Source organism: Mugil cephalus, chromosome 1, assembly GCF_022458985.1.
Source record: "Mugil cephalus isolate CIBA_MC_2020 chromosome 1, CIBA_Mcephalus_1.1, whole genome shotgun sequence".
Taxonomy (NCBI): Eukaryota; Metazoa; Chordata; class Actinopteri; order Mugiliformes; family Mugilidae; genus Mugil; species Mugil cephalus.
The window spans coordinates 25,508,529-25,526,116 of record NC_061770.1 but is presented as its reverse complement, the minus strand read 5'-3'; the positions used below and the strand labels follow the sequence as shown (position 1 = coordinate 25,526,116).

Here is a 17,588-nt window from a genome sequence, read left to right as displayed (position 1 = left end):
ACACTTCTGGGAAGAACTCTCTGAAAAAGATTTCATTTCCATTTTAGAAAGAAAGAACGTCACACGTGTTCACAAGTGTAAATCAGACAAACCTGGTCACCGCGACGAGTCCAAAGTTCAGAATAGATTCTCGGTTATATAGTGATTCCATGATATAAATATATATTTTGAACTTCCCGTTGTTTATTTGTTCTGTTCTTTCACTTCTTTCAGAGTAAAATGAGACATTAAACTGCATAGATGTCAATAAAAAAAGAAAGAAATGTTGGAGTGGTGTAGGATTTCAACCGTAGATATTATCCACATGTCAGTGATTCCCAACCTTTTAAAAAGGAAAAAATAAAAGTGCAATGTTTTAATTTAGTTTTCCTTGATGTTAAAAAGTGCTCTGAGAACGTATTATACGGCCTCTGTCTTTATGGGGTCGGAGGTGTAGGAACCGCTCCCATACACTATAAAACGATCTGCACCTACCTGTTATATACCATAATGTTTATGATACATACACTTACTGGTTAGATGCTGAGCTGCCTTCTGTTCCTCTGTATCTGTACATGTGTAATGACGATGTATAGCGATGACAGACCCTGATGGTTCCCCACTAACAACATCCACCACCCTCATAAGGCCCGTGTCCATTCTCTGATGACCTGCACCGTATCAGGAAGGTGGTCATAATGTTACGCCTGATCGGTGTGTATCAGGAAACTAAATCACAAACAGCTCCCAGTTTTCCTGGAGTGGAAGTGGAAAGCGCAAAGTTCCCAGGTTTTAAATGATAATAAAATAATAATAAATAATGACTAATCATCTTTTCTTTTTATTTCCTTTTTTCAGTTCGCATTAAAAGAAGCCGAGAAACAGGAAGCAAAAAGTAATTTTATACTGAAACGGTTTAAGTTTCCATCTGTAATTTCCTCTTTGGTCAGCATGAACTTATAAACTCCTCTCGAATCCATCCTTTTTGTCTTTCTTTTTCTTTTTAACAGCATCGGTCAAAAGGAATAACTGATTAAAAACAGCGTTATTTGATTTTAACAGTAAAGCTGTGACACTTTCATTTTTGCATAACATCCCGGCGACTTTACTTCTGTTTCCCAGAACACTCATCGTCATTCACAGACCAATGATCCGTGTGTGTGTGTCGACTTTATTATGGTACGAAATGAGAGCCGAGTCATACAGAAGTGACATTCAAGTCATTTATAGTCGTTTATAGTGCATACATACATACAGTTTGTAAAAGGATTTAACTGGACAGATGAGAGCACAGCAGGGAGTCACATTTCAATTAACACACAGACGACAAATGACACTTATAATTGTCAGAGTATGGTTCTTAATGGACAATAATGGCATGAGAGAGACATCATAGGAATCAGTAGCATCAGGACTGTACATGCAGGGTTCACGAGGCAGAAGAAAAGAGTAAAAAGAAAATAATTACGCTGTATTTTTAGCCGCTGTCCTGGTTTCTGCTGTATATGTTTATATATTTAAACTAAAGAGGTGCTTCAGGAGCTAATTAACTGTTTTGTACCGTTAAAAGAAAACTTACTTTCGTAGCGTTCGTGGCTGAAAACAGTCAATATTTGTTCATTTTTTTTGTGCTTAAATCTGTTAATCGACCTCAGTACTGATCAAAACTACTAAGTATTTTTTTAATAGAAATCTAACCCTTTAAATGGCAATTTTTTTTAAAAAAAGTCACAGATATGGGGAAAAATAAAAACAAAATGAAACTAATCTTTTTCATACAACAGGCCTACGTAAATGGTGCGATTTGGTAATCTACAGTAAAATTGCCTAATTGAACCCTCTGAATCACCAGCATTGAAAAATACTTTGGTATTTAGTGTCATTTCTGGACATTATGAATTGTGTAATAATGGGAGTCAATGGGGCTAAAAAGCTCGAGCAGGAGTTTTAATTAAAATCTGATGCTGCACAAAAACTAAATACACTTTAAAGTCAATGACGCCGCTGATCTTTGACATATCTAAGACTGTGTTACCAGGTAAAACATCTCCTGTTTCTCATCTTTCCTTTTTTATTATTGAAAATTTGTAATTTTGTGTGTATTTTCCCTCATATCTGTGACTTTTTTTAAAATAAATCCTTTAAAGGGTTAAAATTTTAAATATTTCCTTAATATTGTGTAGTTTTGCTCAATACTGAGGTTGATTAAGAAATGTAAGCAAAAAATATATAGTTATTTATTTATTTTGCCCACAGTGTATTATTGACCGACTAAAAATGTTGATTAATGAACTGGGTTTTTGTCGCACGGCTCGACACAGGCTGCCACAGCTGTGAGTGGAAAGTTAAAACTTGCAAAATGTGAGTGTTCTGAAAATGAAAAAGAGGAAGAGGAAGGTTTTTTTTTTTTTTTTCTCCTCGTTAACCGCATAAAACATTAAGGGGTGGGGTGGTGGGGGTCTCCGAGACAAAAATAACCAGGCAGCCGTGACAGCAATGCCAGGAAACTGGCACTGAAGGTGACCCCCCGAACGTAGCCGGTTTCATTTAGTTTGGCTTTAAGGTGGTTGAGGTTAGCAAACCTTCTGGGGAACAACAAAAAAAAAAAAAAGTAAGAAGAAGTAAGAAGTTATTTTTGTGAAACAGCAGGTTTACTACTGCGCAGGGATGACACGGCACTGAGAGCGAAGTCAAAGTGACCCACTGTCAGTCGAGTTTCAGCTCATCTTCACTTTTAAATCGTGCTCGTCTGAGTTGTGAAACTGGGCTCAGATGTGTTGCAAAATGTGCGATTTTTCTTTAGCGTCTCATCCCCCCACCCAGCAGCGCAGGGTGGCTCCACACATAATGTTGACGGCTAAGGTTCCACGGAAGGTTTTTAAAAGTTTCAACAAGAGAAAGAGAAAGCAGCGTAGTCGTTTCTGTTTTCGTAGATGTGTTTTTTGTTAAACTTTGGAGACGGTGACTCGACGGAGAATTCAAACAGATGCCTCTAAACCTTAATACTGAAATGTTCTTGTGAAAAGAGAAGTCACACACACACACACACACACACACACATGCACGCGCGCACACAAACACTCACACACACACACACACACACAAAACTGAACTGAAATAGAGTCACCGCTGGGAAAACACAAATGCTTCCAAAAATACTGCAACTGCTCGAGTGAGAAGCTTCCGCCTAAAAAAAAAAAAAAAAAAAAAAAAAAAAATTACAACCTGCAGGTTTCCTCGTCTTAATTTACATGCAATTTAAACGTTGCGGTTGTAGCATAGTGTGTTTGTTTTTCTGTGCTATTCATTTACTCAAACTTGGTCTGAATTCTAAAATAATAATAACCAATAATATCGTAGTGCACGTAAAATGCACCTTTTCCAACTCTAATCTTCAGGCTCGTTAGGGCTTTGTTATTAGTCTGTAACAGAGGTGTTTTAAACAGAGCCGTATATTATAGAGTCTGTCCAACCAGGGAATGGAGCGTCTGATCTGTCCCTCTATGCTGATTGGTTTTGAGCTGGTCACGTGTTTCATGGCGCCATGTTGGATACATCTAACCAATATTCTCCCATAGAGAAGTGGCAATAACAGAGAATAAAGTTGGATTAAAAGGTAAAATATGCCACAGGATCAGGAAAACACGGAGGAAACTCCACCGTTTCCCCAGTGAACAAAAACAGAGAAAGTTATGGAGCAGAAGATTAAAAGGAAGAACTGGACGTCAGCTGGTTTCTCTCTATTATGTGATGAGGTAAATGTCAATGTCTCTGTTTGATGTTTGTTAAGATTTTATATAGAAAAATAAAGTCACACCATCATTAATGTGAACCTTGATCTCAAAAACACCACTTTACTAATGAATGAAGTTTGAAGTTAACCTAGCCTTATGCTAACCTTATGCTAGCTAGTTATCTAGACTAAAGACTTAGAAAAATAGCAGCTAGCGTCATATATACTGTGAAACCCATGTGTTCATGTAATTTATGTCCATGTAGACAGACACATCTAACTGACACGTAGCTTTACCTTTAGTTACTGCTAAGTTATTATGGCTAGCATGCTAATGCTATAATGATAACACTAAATAACAGTGAGACTAGTTAAATAGTATTTATAATTTTTCTGATTAATTTCAACCTTTTTATGGTGATGGATGAAGACGGAGACTGAGGAGAAGGTAAACACAGCTCCATGACTGATGAGGAGCATTTTACAGCTCATTTAAGATATTTAAAGGAAGTAGAAGCTGGGATATTATATATAAGTGAGGACCTTTTACCTATTGACAGATGTTAGTCATAACATTTATAGGCCCATTAATGGTGGAAATAAGACATTTATGTCAACATAGCACATCCGTCCCATAGAGTTACACTGTAGAATCAAACCTCTGATGTAGTAAACATGGCGCCCATGATTTGATATACGGCTCTGGTTTTAAAATTGCCCTAATCTGCGTTAGTGCTGTAGTATAGTGCTATGTAATGTAATAATATAATATACCATTTTCTAATGTCTTTTAAATCATTGGGTTTGGTTTCACAGACCCCTCTTGTTCCCCGTCCCTGCTCTGATCAGCATCAGCTAATGGTAAATAAAGATGGTAAATATCAGACAACAGCTTTACGTGTTCATTTGTGGACTAAAGTAGCAGTAAATGATTCACAGGTCAAGAGAAGTATTTATTTTTAGAGACCGTTTAGAGACCGTGTCCTCCAACTTTGTGTCACTTTTTCGTGCTGTACGTTTAACACATTATTTGAAACCGTTGCCATGTTTCATATGCAACATCCGCGACGGTGTAAAAATAACATGTCCCCCTTCAAGGCGTTATCACCTCAGAGACGTGTGTCAGCTGCCTGCAGACACTTAAAAGTTAGTGTAGGCTGGTTTAGGGAAGCCTGGAAACCAGAACCAACAAGTTCCTTCAGCTTTTATTGAGGTGGAAAGACTCAAATTGTTTAACCTCTTGAGACCCAAGCTTGTGTTTGTGATGCATTTCTAATTTCTCCAAGGTATTTGAGATTAGTAGGACCTAAGATACAAATACTAAGCATCATATTTAACAAAAATAAATAGTTTTTGAAAAAAAAAAAAAAGTCCTCATATACGGACACAGGGATTATTTTAAATAAAGAAGTTTTGTACCTTGTTCACTTTTGTCCTGTTTTTTTTTTTTTTTTTTTTTTTTTTACTTTTGCTGTGTATTGACGCTTTGCTGCCACTTGTTGGCAGACAAAAGCGTCCACTTATGAGGACAACAGGTTTAAATGAAGCAGACCACCTGAAACCTAATGTGACCGAGCGGTAACCTCCAGGTCTGAGCAATGAAGTCCACGTGGAAGTGCAAAAAACTGCAGTTCATCAAGTGGCCACTAGAGGCAAATCTCCATAGAGCCCCATGTTAAAAAGTCAAACTTTACAGCATTAATAAACATGTTTACAGCCTGGTTCAAAAAATGATTTTAGTCTGAATAGTTTATTTCACTATTCATGACAACTGTACGGGGGGTGATTTTTTTTCTAACTCATTTGTTTATTTTTTTTTATTAAGGTTTAAAATTCTGCATAATTAAGGGCGTTCCTGTGTTGAGTGACAGGTGGTAGCCTGAGCTAACAGCTAGCAGAGAGTTGGGTGGGCGGGTCTCAACGTCCAACGTGACGCCCATATTTAGAGTATCCGCATGTGGGCGGAGTAAAGCTCATCCGACATGGTGACTGCAGGCTCCGCCCACTTCGGGCTTCGTTATCGAGGTTCAGAATCGACTGGGTGACGTCACGATGAGTTTTTCCATATTATAAACAGCCAGTGATGAGGGCACAGGGTCTCAGGAGGTTAATGTCACATATTTTGTTGCTCGGTTTGGTTCTAGTACTATTCAGAGTCTCACCAGAATCATATTCTGATAAAAATTTGAGTCTGGCCAAGTTCAGGGAAGTTTGGATGTAGCTTTTTTGACACCTCACATGTTCACAGCCAGTTTACAGAACTGTGTTAATTAATACATGTTCATTTCAACTGAACATCCTGTTTCCACCAGACATGTTTTTTTTGTGTGTGTGTGTTTTTGTTTTTTTTTTAAATCAGACAATTTTTTATCTTGATGGATCACATAACTGCTGTATGAAAGTAGTTCACACCACAGATATTAATCGGTGGATTATAAAGCTTCGTGTTGAGTTCTGTGTTTATTTCCGGGCCCAAAGCTTCACTGTTTTGGTTTAACGTTCTCATACGAACGGAGTAGTTTCACATATGGGAGTATTTAGCAGCTATAAAGAGACAGTTATATTTCTCTCAGGAAACCGAAGGAGATAAAATGAGAGAGTGAAGTCAAAATGGATGCTACTCTTGTTCCTAGCGTGTAAGTCTGAGCGTGTTATCAGCTTCGACGAAGGAGAGTGCATGCTTGTGTTGCCCACACGCGGTCGAAAAAGGAATCAAAAAAAGCTCGTGGAGATTTCGCTGTAATCACCAAGTCAACGTTATCAGCGTCGTCCTCTTCAGCTCGAGCTCTTCTCCTCAGCTCTCACTGCGATCTTGATCTTCCTGTCCTGATGGATGCCTGTGGGGAAACAAAGGAAAGTCTTTCCAAACTGTTCGGTTCGGCAGTAGAGGTGGGCGATACTGGGAATTTTGGTATCGATCCGATAACAACTGAAGTAGTTTAGTATCGCCGATACCGATACTTTTCTTGAAATGTCATGATCATTAAACTCTGTGATGAGTAAGTTACTGGACGTATAGAAGAGACATTGTAACAAAAGTGTCGATCTCATCACACACATTGATACGATACCGATACTGATATCGATACTATCGATATTTACATTGATACGCCCTATTGAGCAGGATACTATGCAACTAACTGTTAGCTAACCAGCTAGCCTCAGCTAACAGCAACTTAGCTCAACTTTGAATTTTGTTGTCAGCATGTCAAAGATTTCTTCTCATGTCTCAATATAGTTTTTTATCAAATCGCAAAACAATTGACAACCAATTCAATTCATAATATTTATGTGACATTTTCTGGACTTTTTGAGCCCATCAACACCAGTTTTTCATTACCTATGCACCACATGGCAATTTTCCCGTCAGAATCGGATCCTGTGTTGATTCCAATCAGTGTTGCCAGATGGGGAATGACAAATTATCGTACTAGAAGCTTAAAATGATCGTACTTTGAGGAAAAATATCGTACGTACCCGATTTGATGTTAGTCAGGAGAATTTACTTGTACGGTAAAACATAACCACAGACCATATAGTTGTAGCTATATAGCTTATAATGCAGTTTCACCTTTAAATAAACTTACGGAAACTGTTTGTGTTTGCTAACAGCCATGTATTGAAGGGGTCAAATTATCGTACATTACGGGATTTTTGGGATTACTGATCATACGGAAGGAGATATTATCGTATAAATATGATAATTTTTCGTACGTCTGGCTGCTCCCAATTCCCTACGCTGGACTTTGTCTCCGTCTGGTGGGCTAATGCCAGTACCACAGAGGACAAACAGAACAGAACCATCTTGTATGGAACAAGGCCTTTGCAAATATGTGCAGTATTTGTATGTATATTGTGCACAATGGTAGAATTTGACAGTTCAAATGAAAACATGTTGAGCTGTGTGTACGTTGCCTCCTCTGGTGGGAATCAGTAGTAGTGGATTGGATTTAACCAGACTCCTTTTCATTTTTTAAAAACTCAGTTTACGACACTTTTCGTCATTAGTTATTCAAATGTCCAAAAAGCCGACAAGTAATAACAGTAACATTAAAGTGATCCTTACTGCCTGTGTCTGCACCTGAGTGTCCGTCAGAGTCCGTCTCCACACGTGGCCTCTTCCTACTGCCTCCCCGGTTGCTGTCTCGGCCCGACTCGCTCTCGTCGTCGTCCTCGTCCGCTTCGGCCGAGCTGCTTCCTGGTTCGTCCGCTGGCGACAGCGACAGCGACTGTGACGAGGTTTGAGGAAGTCAAAATGTTTTCATAATAAAATGATGATGCTAAACGGGTTGCTATGCTAACGTAACCTGCCGTGCGTTAGCTCGGTTGGTTTGGTCTCACCTTGTCGTTTGATGCTAAGGATTCTTGCTTTTGTAGCGCAGAGTTCAGACTCTCCAACACTACTACTGTTACAACGACAGGACGTGAATCACACGTTATACATTTAAATACACAGTGATATGCAGATTTTGCTATTATTACTGTAAGGCTTGCACATACAGAAAAAGTAAATGCTCTTTACCTGGACGTAATGATATCGTGAGGACAGGGACCTTCTTCCCATTGCTTTGCTCTGTCTTCCCATTCACCTCCTCTTTCTGCTCCTGATCTTGGACCATCTGCAATGACACCCACGTCATACAATGAGTCCCACGTGTCCTCTCTTTCCCTTTAGTCTTGACTTGCATTGCCCTGAGGCCTAGAGTTACCTTGTGGTCCTGATCGCTGGTAGGCTCTTGCTCTTGTATGTCCGGCGGTGTGCAGGAGGATGAGGGATAAATGACGGGTGATGATACCGGAACGAAAGCAGATGAGTTGCTCACATCCATGTCTGGGTTCTTCCTTACTCTTGTTAAACCTACTAGAGCTAAGGCTGAATCATCTTTGGGCGTCTGGTTGGGTTTGGACTTCCCTCGGTCGGACAAGTCCAGAGGCCCGTCGAACGGGTCTCGAGGTGCTTCTCCGGAGGAGACCCTTTCAGGCTTGGGCGGCGGGTTTTCCTTTTTCTCCGGGGGCTTAGTTTGACTCTCCGGGGGCTCTTTCAGACTCTTCAACCTCAACACCACAGTGGGCTCCTTAGTCTGGGGCTGGGGGGCGTTCTGCTTCTGCCAGGAAGAAGAGCCCAGACTCTGCCTCCTCAGGCTGGGCTGCTGGCTCGTCGGGATCAGGTTGGGGAAGCGTATCATGTTTAGTTTGGTGGGAGCTTGCGTCGCCAGGTTGGTGCCTGCAGACGCCACGGTGACCCAGTCAGAGGACTCGGATAAGGGCCAGGGAAGGGACACGGAGCCGCTCTTGATCGGCTGAGGACGGCAGGGGACGGGAGCGTGGAGGACGTGCCGGCTGGGTTTCACCTCTCCGCCAGCAGCCGAGGATGAAGAGCTCCTGTGGAGCGCTTGTGTAGGGAGGGAGGAGCGCTGGTCGACTCCGTCAACAGACCTGCACCCAGGAACAGACGTATCAGTGAGAAATGGTGTCGAGGAATTAGTTTAGTTTTATTTATTTCAAACACTCAACAGAAAAGAAATGCGACAAATGCATAAGTGAAAAAGAGCTTAAATGACTGGTAATGTAATTTATCAGTATTGATATGTGATTATTCAATGTTTTCCTCCTCTTCTGCTAAATAATAATAGTAATAATAATAGCAATAACTTATTACTAAATATTGTTAGGAAGTAGATTATGATATGTGCAGTTTTTAATTCCACTAAATCCCTAAATTTAAGTCTATGTGTCTTTAGAAACAGTTTGTTGGTGTGTTCACGGTTTCATACGTTATTTTTTTTATTATTATTTTTTTTAACATATTTTTGCAGTGAACATATTATTTGTAGATTGTGTTTCCCCAGACGCCCATGCAGTAATCTAAATGTGGAAAGACATCACATAGTGAGGTATTTTAACTTTTCATAAGGATCCAAAGTAGAAAAACAGCTTTGTATCCAACGGTAACAAACAATGACTAATTAACATCACTTCCTGTGTGATTAATCGATACAAAGACGACCACACGTTGTGGTTTTCTATCTGCTATGCTAAGCTTAAATTAAAGAGCACTGAATATTTATATTTAAAGACACATGCAGTGCATAGAAAATAAATGTTTTAATGTCATGTTTATTTTTTACCCATGAAACAGAAAGCTGCCTCTACGTGTCCAACGTAGGAGTGTTTAGATCAGAGGCGATTCCCTGATGTGTTTATGTGCTTTATTAGCTCTGTCGCTCATAAGGTTTTGTCCGATAAACTGGTGTGGAAACGTTCTGAATCCACTGCAGCTCTACACATGTTCTTAACGTTGGTATCAGGCTTCATATTTTACTCGTTCCCACCATTTATTACTTAATTATAACAGCACATTATCTATTTCCTGTATCTCACCTCCTCTCGCCACCGCGGCTTCCACTGTTTTCGTTCTTCCAGGTCGGCAGCGCATGATGTGGCCGCGAGTTGTACGACTCCTGTGAGATTTGAGAAGAATGTGACATAGTGTGGTTGGCATCACTGTCGTCTGTGCTGTATCTGAGGCTGGTTAGCATGAGTGGGAAGAACGGAAACCAAGGAAAAAGGCTTGAATCGTCTTTATGCTTCTTAAGAATTAAACAAAGTGACACATAGAGCGGTTGTTTCTGCCATGTGAACTAAACGACAGTAGCATAGAGTATCTGAGCTGCAGGGTGATTTCTTATCTTATTTTATGCAGTACTAAAAGTGCTCCATGTTCAACTCTCTTAATACCCACAGGGGAATTTATCTGTTTATCTATTTTCTTATTTTTGGAGAAACACAGCAGGTTAAACATTTTTCAGAATTTTGAACATTTCTGCTTGAAAATGACGGATGGTTCTGGCGCTGATGTTACATTTAGGGCCTGGATCCAGGACATCTTCAACGGAGGGGACGGACCAATGAATTAATGAATTAATGAAGGAAGGAAGGAAGAAAGAAAGAAAGGAAGGAAGGAAGGAAGTAAAGCTGATGTTTGGAGTCATTTTTATGCAGAAATGTAGAAAGTCCCGTGTGTTCACAGTCATGAGGTTTATCAAAGGTCTGTGAGGGAGACTTTTAGTGTAAGTACATTTAACTACACCATACACATTTCATTCTTCTAGCAATGGAACATACAATTACAACATTAATCCCACATTTACCGAGGTGTCATAAAGCAAACCAGAGCCATAACCTAATGGCAAGAAAGAGGATCAGAGTATAGTAGCATAGAAAATCACACACACACCAGATTTAGAAACTTACGAGATGGGCTCGGTTCGTCCCTCTCGAGTGTCTGTGTTCAGTTTCTGTTCGATCAAAGACAGGAAACGTTCATGTATTTTAAGAGTGAGAGCAGGAGAACCTCTCTGTGGCCTCCCCGTCGTTGATGCTCACCCTCATTCCTCTGCTCCGTCTCTGTTTTTACTGTGAGGTTGCCCTCTGGTGGCTGGTTGCAGGTCCTGCTGGTTGGCGTGTTGGCGGGGGCCGTCGGCCCGGAGGAGGAGGGGGACAGGTCTGGGGAGCTGTTCGGTTTGAAGTCTGGGGTGGTGAGGATGCTGGTGGCGTGGTCTCTGTGACACACACACACCATCATAGTGTCACTTTTATGGGACTGAACACGTAAAACGTTTTGAATATGTATTTGCACATTTGTGGCGCTGAGAACTATTTTGAATAAAACAAATAAAATTTGACAAAAATAACATCCTGCAGGTTGTTGACGCATAAATGTCATAATCTAAGAGTATTAGGGCCACCCATGAGAATTTTTTTTTAGATGAGGTATTGTTTTTTTATTATGTACTTTGAGGAAAAAAAGTCAAAATACAATTTTGAGAAAAGTTGAAATTTTGAGAAACAAGTCAAAATACATTGTCATAAAGTAGACCTTCAAACCAGAAGGTCGATTAATTAATTATTAATTAAGCCCCAGTACTCATATCATATGTATTTTTGACATTTTTGATTTTTTGAAATTTTGCTATTTTTTCAAAATATGGATGTTTTTTCCTCAAAATTTCACTTTTTGGGGGAAACTTCCACATTTCTCTCAAAATTTCAACTTTTTTCAAGAAAGTTTGACTTTTTTTATTAAAGTTATGACATTCTCAATTTTTTTTTCAAAATATCAACCTTTTCGTAATGAAATTTCAACTTTTTCTCAAAATCTTGACCTTTTTTTCCTCAAAAATTTACTTTTTTTTCTTAAAATTTCAAGAAAAAAGTCGAAATTTCTTTTTTCTTAAAGTGCATGATCCAAAAGAAATCCACCGCCTTTAATTTTTTTCCCTCGTGGGTGGCTCTAATACTCTTCCGTATATATACTCACTCAAGTGCTGTTCTTAAATTCCTGATTTCATCTCTGAGTCTTTTGTTTTCCATTTTCAGGTTGTTCACGTCTCCCACTGCAAGAAAAAAAACATGTTGTTATTAGAATGTATGTATCTTCACTGTAAAGGAAGTCACACTGCAGGTGCATAAGGATTTTCAAAAGCAAAAACAAAAGGATGCATGCATTAGTTATTCTAAAGATGGACGTACCCATCCGAGCTATGTGCTGATAGCTTTGCATCTGGTAGGCCTCAAATTCCTGCTGCTTTTTCTTGGCTACCTCCTGCGTCACGGTGCATCTGTCGCACAGCCCCGCCCTCAACCTGCACACAAGCAATCAGAAAGCAACTTAAAATCATGATGCTACAAATTAACTGGATTTAAACTCACCAGAATGTTTAAAAGAAGACGTTTGGTCTCAGAGAAACTGAGACTGAATTTACAAAGATTAAAATGCACTGTTCCACAACGTGATAGGATTTTGAAGCCTTACTTGGTCTGGTGACCAGTATTGTGGCTTCAGTCATCTCACTGTCCTGCTAATTTTAATTAAACACTGTAAAGATTATGTGAGAACATAACAGTTGCATTAAGTTTAATAGATGGTGCCATTAAACTTTGGGAAGCAGCTGCAAGATGCACGTGAGAATCCATCTAGCAGGATTAATATAGGTGGTATTGAAATGAATAGAATAAGGGAAACTAAATGTTTGGGTGTCATGCTGGAAGAAGATATTAGTTGGAAATTACATATAAATTATTCAAAGGTAAAAATATCAAAAACACTTGGTCTGTTAGATGAGGTAAAGGATTCTTTAGATAACGAACCATTGTACATTTATATTAATAACTCTATGATTGTTCCATATCTGTGAACTGTTTTTTGGTGACATCAGTCGTCAGTTTGAAAGCAGGTAAATATTTTCCAGTGGTTTGTTGAGTAGGAAAAAGCAGAGGCAGGCGGTAGGAGGCGGCTCACCTATTTTCCAGTGTCTTAATGTTCTCGGTGAGTAATCTCTGCTGCTCTTTCATCTGCTGGTTTCTGGTGAACAGTTCCTCCATCCGCTTCGTATCACTGGCGACAGAACAAAATACAGTTTGGTCCGGATACAACAAAAACCCTGGTAACATATCAATCTAGATTAATTGACTGCTTATAATAATTCTTTCAAATAAGTATCTCTCCCAGCAAAAGCTGACATGAGTCAGACCTGAGTCAGAAATAATTAGACCGGAATGTGATGTGAGAAACTTGAGTCAGCGCTAATGTTCAGTGAACATGTCTGCAGACTTCTTGCCTTTACAAGATCCGATGCTAAACAAAAGAAGCAAAGATGGAATATTTGAATCATAGGTCTTCAACAGGGCGTCCGCGACCCCTAGGGGTCCACGGAGGTACTGCAGGGGGGGGTCGCAAAATCTTTGGTTGATTAGACATTTATAGACATATATATATATATATATAGGGTCCCTACTTAATCTCTCCATCAGTTTGGGGTCCTTGGCCTGAAAAATACTGCAGACCTCTGATTTAAATCTTCTGGGGGTTTAATAACAGACACTGCTCGGTCTTGCAGCAGGAGTGAGTTCATTAATCATCTTTGCTTTAATTTGTTTCGGTGTCGATGAGACGATTTCTGTCTTTAACTTCTCCTTCTGCTCTGTTTAGTTGTGTGGAGAAATGAAACAAAGATTTGGTGACTGAGTGCCAGACTGAATGACTTGTTGCAACACGAGCTTCCTTCCAGGTTAAACATGAACAAACACAGGACCAGGTACAGGACCTGCCTGTCTCCCTGCCTGGTCCACGGAGACCGGAGGCCTGCTCGCTCTGGTTGAACCCGTCTATTGCTAAACTTGAACCTCTTGTCTAAACATGATCATCCACTCACCAGCCCTTCTTGTTGGACAGCTCCTGAACTTTCACCTGCCATCCTGGAAGTCACAAAACAACAGATGAGCTTAGCGGGGGATTGAAACCGAACCACTAACCACACACTCACTGCTTTCTACATTTTCCACCACTCACCCTCCACTTCTCGCTCGTGGACCTCCTGCAGTTTAAGGAGGAGGTCATTGAAGCACTCCATTGCCTTCGAGAACGAGTCTGCACAACAGAAGATAACATGATTTTTTTTACGCCCTGTATGCAACATGTTTATCATGTAGTAAAACTCTGCATGAGGTGGGAACAGGTACTGTAGCCGTAGGACTGTGGTGTACTTATGAGAGTACAGCATAACACAGTTTGCTGTTAAACACATGTGGGAGAAAATTTCTTGTTGTTATATTGAGGATGATTTAATCCAGTCAGACCGGTTCTGCCGGGGCTGGGAACCGAGGTCGGCGGTTTGTATGCAGCAGAAAAAAAAAAAAAAAAAAAAAAAAAAAAAAAACAGTTGACAGTTTGTGCATGTTTGCAAATTTCTATGCATTACATGGAAAGTTGTTCCACGAATTGTTTTCAGCGTTGTGTGGGAAATCCCTCAGAGTGCACTTCATCACGATTTCAAACAAAAGACATCAGCTCCATGATTTAGACCTAGACCTAGACCTGGGCTCATGATTTTTAGATAGGTTCTCAGTACACAAATATTAAAAAAAATCATGTTCTGAGATTGAATCATAGTTTTTGTTTGTTTGTTTTGGAGCGAAACGATGACATACCAGGAGGAAATGGCTTCATTAAATAACGCCCCCCTCAGACAGGAACCGTCTTGCAAAAATAACTGAATCGCTTTAGGTTATTATGACAGAGAGCATCAAGTGCTGAAATCAGAACACACTAAATCTAATATCTCACGGTTAATGAAGCGGTGTGAGCGGAAGCTGTAGCTCGGAGACTAAAACCTGCAATGGATCAAGAGGATGGAGGTAAATGAGAATCTGTCCAGCTGAGTTTATTGAGCAACAAAAGAACCTCTGTGGTTCCTTCTGCAACTCTGCATCTGCATATAAATGAACAGACTGTATAGAAAAATGAACACCGTGCACCCACTTCCTGCAACTGGCCAAAGTGACGCTAAAAGTGCAAGGATACGGGCGGAACAGTCCTGTGCACCTGCAGCCAGGGTTTAGCACAGTAATGTTCAGTGTATAGGAGCCTCAGTGTTGATCCTGGTCTGTACTCCAGCTACTCTCAATTGCTGACAGTCTTTGCTGCTGGTGTGCAGCTAAATTTAGTTTAATTTCTAATTTAAACCACTTTAAACCTAAACCACCAGTTTAGAATGAGTAAACTATATTATCATTGCATAGTAAATAACTGCGCGGCCATATTTGCCTGTGCAGCCTCTAAAACAATACCTACACTCATGCACACACCCATGCATGAGTATATAAATACTTCGGGAAGAGGAAGAGGAATCAAAAATTACACATATTTCCTATAATCCCGTAAACTACTGCACCTGCTTCCCTGCGGGCACCTGTGAATCACGGCGACTATTGTGATGTCACTTCCTGTTACGATAGCACCAAATAACTACTTAAAACAAAAAAACCAGTATGACTTGGGAGATATGTATTGTCCACCCTCTTTGATATTTTTAGCTTGGCTTGCGTCCCATCCGCTAACATGGAGGGGGGCGGAGCTTATGACCTATACTGCAGCCAGCCACCAGGGGGAGCTCCACATAAATTGGCTTCGCTTTTGAGGAGCTGTCCATCTTCACACAAAGGCTCTTTTCTGTTGATGCCAGTAGCATGTGCTTAGGAATTCCAATCTACTTTTAATGAACGGATAAACAGGTACCAAAGTATGCGGCCATATTTTACAGGAAGAGACATAGTTATTTATTGCAACACTCTCCACCCCCACTCTAGAGTTTGTTTTTCATTGTAGCTTTGCTAAAGAAAAGTTTGTTTTCAGGTCTCTGAAGTAAATACAGGAATAAATACATTTTCTGTCTTATTTCTGTCATATAATACATTTTTCTGCAGGTAGTGAAGCAAAAGACAGTGAGTGAGGGAGGATGCTTAGTTGAGGGGGCGTCCTAGCAGACTTAAAGATGTTGAAATAATTCCAGGAAGGATTCCACAGCTTGTCTCTACAAATGTAAATAATCTGTTTGCCAGTTAAATTGGTTTCATTATCCTTGTCCTGGATCGTCTCCTCTGCTGCCAACCAAAAGTTAACATGTTAAATAAGTGACAGAATTTGAAAGCGCCTCCCTGTTTAAGCAGTCAACTTCAACTTCACAGAAAGGTCTATTAAAGGCCATATGGAGGGTTGCATTTTGGTCCCCCCCCCCCCCCCCCCCCAGAAAAACATTAGATGCATCCTCATAATGTGCCTTGTGTAAACAGATGCAACGTCTGAATAAATCACACAGATGATCACTTACAGCACAGATACATACACCGGATCCTATAATTTTAGCATTTTGATTAGCGTGGATTGAGCTTCCCTCGACATGTCAGGATACGTCAGGCGACTGGCTGTTCGGATCACCTCAGCGGAGCAAGAAAAGACCTGTCTGCCTCCATGTGCCTGCTCTGCTATCTCGGGATCATTATTCACACATGCACATACGGACAGATGATCGTTCATGTGGCCGTCATGTGTTTCCACTTCTGTTGGTCAACATCATCCTGGGACTCTGTCACCTAGGTGCATCACAGTCGTCAGAATCTGGTGGGAAACTGGGGACACGCGAGTGGACGCTGCACCTTTAACTTCACACCTCCACTGTGGGACTAATAAAGGATTATCTTATCTTATCTTATCTTATCTTATCTTATCTTATCTTATCTTATCTTGTGGGACATAATGCAGCTGGAGAGGAGGTGTCTAGTTAAAATGGATTTAGAGAACATAATTACAATAAATACAGAGACATTGTAATGTAATATATCACCCACGTACACGCTCTTCATACATGCACTTGTGAAATAACCATGCTTCGAGCCCCCCTCGCCCCCCCACCACACCCATTTTTACCCCACTCATTCACACCAGAGCACGAGGCCACACTTTCCTGCACACCAGCTCCATCCCACACCCATTCCACCCATCTGTGTGGAGCCTGAGGCTCAGAGCTCAGTCAATTTCCACTCACCACAGGAAACTGTCTCTCAGCTGTTCCCCACCTGGACGCAGGCTGTTTTTCTTTCTTCTTTTTTTTATTTTTTTTTGTTTCTGTCGCGGCCCTCGCTTGAGAACCTCCTCGCGGATGAACCGAGCGCTCGCGGAGAAAGAAGTGCGTTAAAGACGAGGGAAGAACGCCCCGCGTACACCCTCCGCGCTCTCTGCCTCTATCTTTCTCTTTTTTCTCCCTCTTCCTCTCATCTCTCCACCCCAGAGAACCGGTCGGAGCGGTCGGCCCCTTGAGGAACACAAACAGCGAGGCCTGGGCAAGTTCTCCCTTGATATTCCTGTTCTGCTGAAATCCCACATAACCGGCTAAACCGGTCCCATAAAGCCCTGAGGCGATAGAGGGACAAAACCGACTGGGAAACAGAAATATCCTGCACAGAGGCCTGCGAGCATGCGTCCGAATGAAGACGTTATAGAGCACACATGATTCATTTGTGATTAAGATTAAATTAATAT

At 40.7% G+C, this 17,588-nt stretch overlaps 1 protein-coding gene across 3 annotated transcripts; it reads right to left on the bottom strand.

Annotated features, from left to right (window-relative positions):
- Positions 1-1,188: 1,188 nt before the first annotated feature.
- Positions 1,189-17,363, bottom strand: rbbp8l (retinoblastoma binding protein 8-like). 3 transcript variants are annotated; one of them, XM_047591658.1, is made up of 15 exons: positions 17,095-17,363; positions 14,064-14,141; positions 13,927-13,969; positions 13,014-13,109; positions 12,245-12,357; positions 12,033-12,108; positions 11,099-11,274; positions 10,967-11,010; positions 10,094-10,173; positions 8,422-9,148; positions 8,235-8,331; positions 8,054-8,118; positions 7,794-7,941; positions 6,460-6,549; positions 1,189-3,166 (listed from the first exon to the last, which is right to left on the bottom strand). In XM_047591658.1, the coding sequence occupies exons 2-14, from the start codon at positions 14,122-14,124 to the stop codon at positions 6,488-6,490; spliced, it is 1,788 nt and encodes a 595-aa protein (XP_047447614.1). In that variant the 5' UTR covers positions 14,125-14,141; positions 17,095-17,363; the 3' UTR covers positions 1,189-3,166; positions 6,460-6,487. The 3 variants fall into 3 exon arrangements, with proteins under 3 accessions (XP_047447614.1, XP_047447449.1, XP_047447536.1); XM_047591493.1 differs by having other exon boundaries at positions 7,779-7,941; positions 17,095-17,362; XM_047591580.1 differs by lacking the exon at positions 1,189-3,166 and having other exon boundaries at positions 5,540-6,549; positions 7,779-7,941; positions 8,054-8,115.
- Positions 17,364-17,588: the final 225 nt, after the last annotated feature.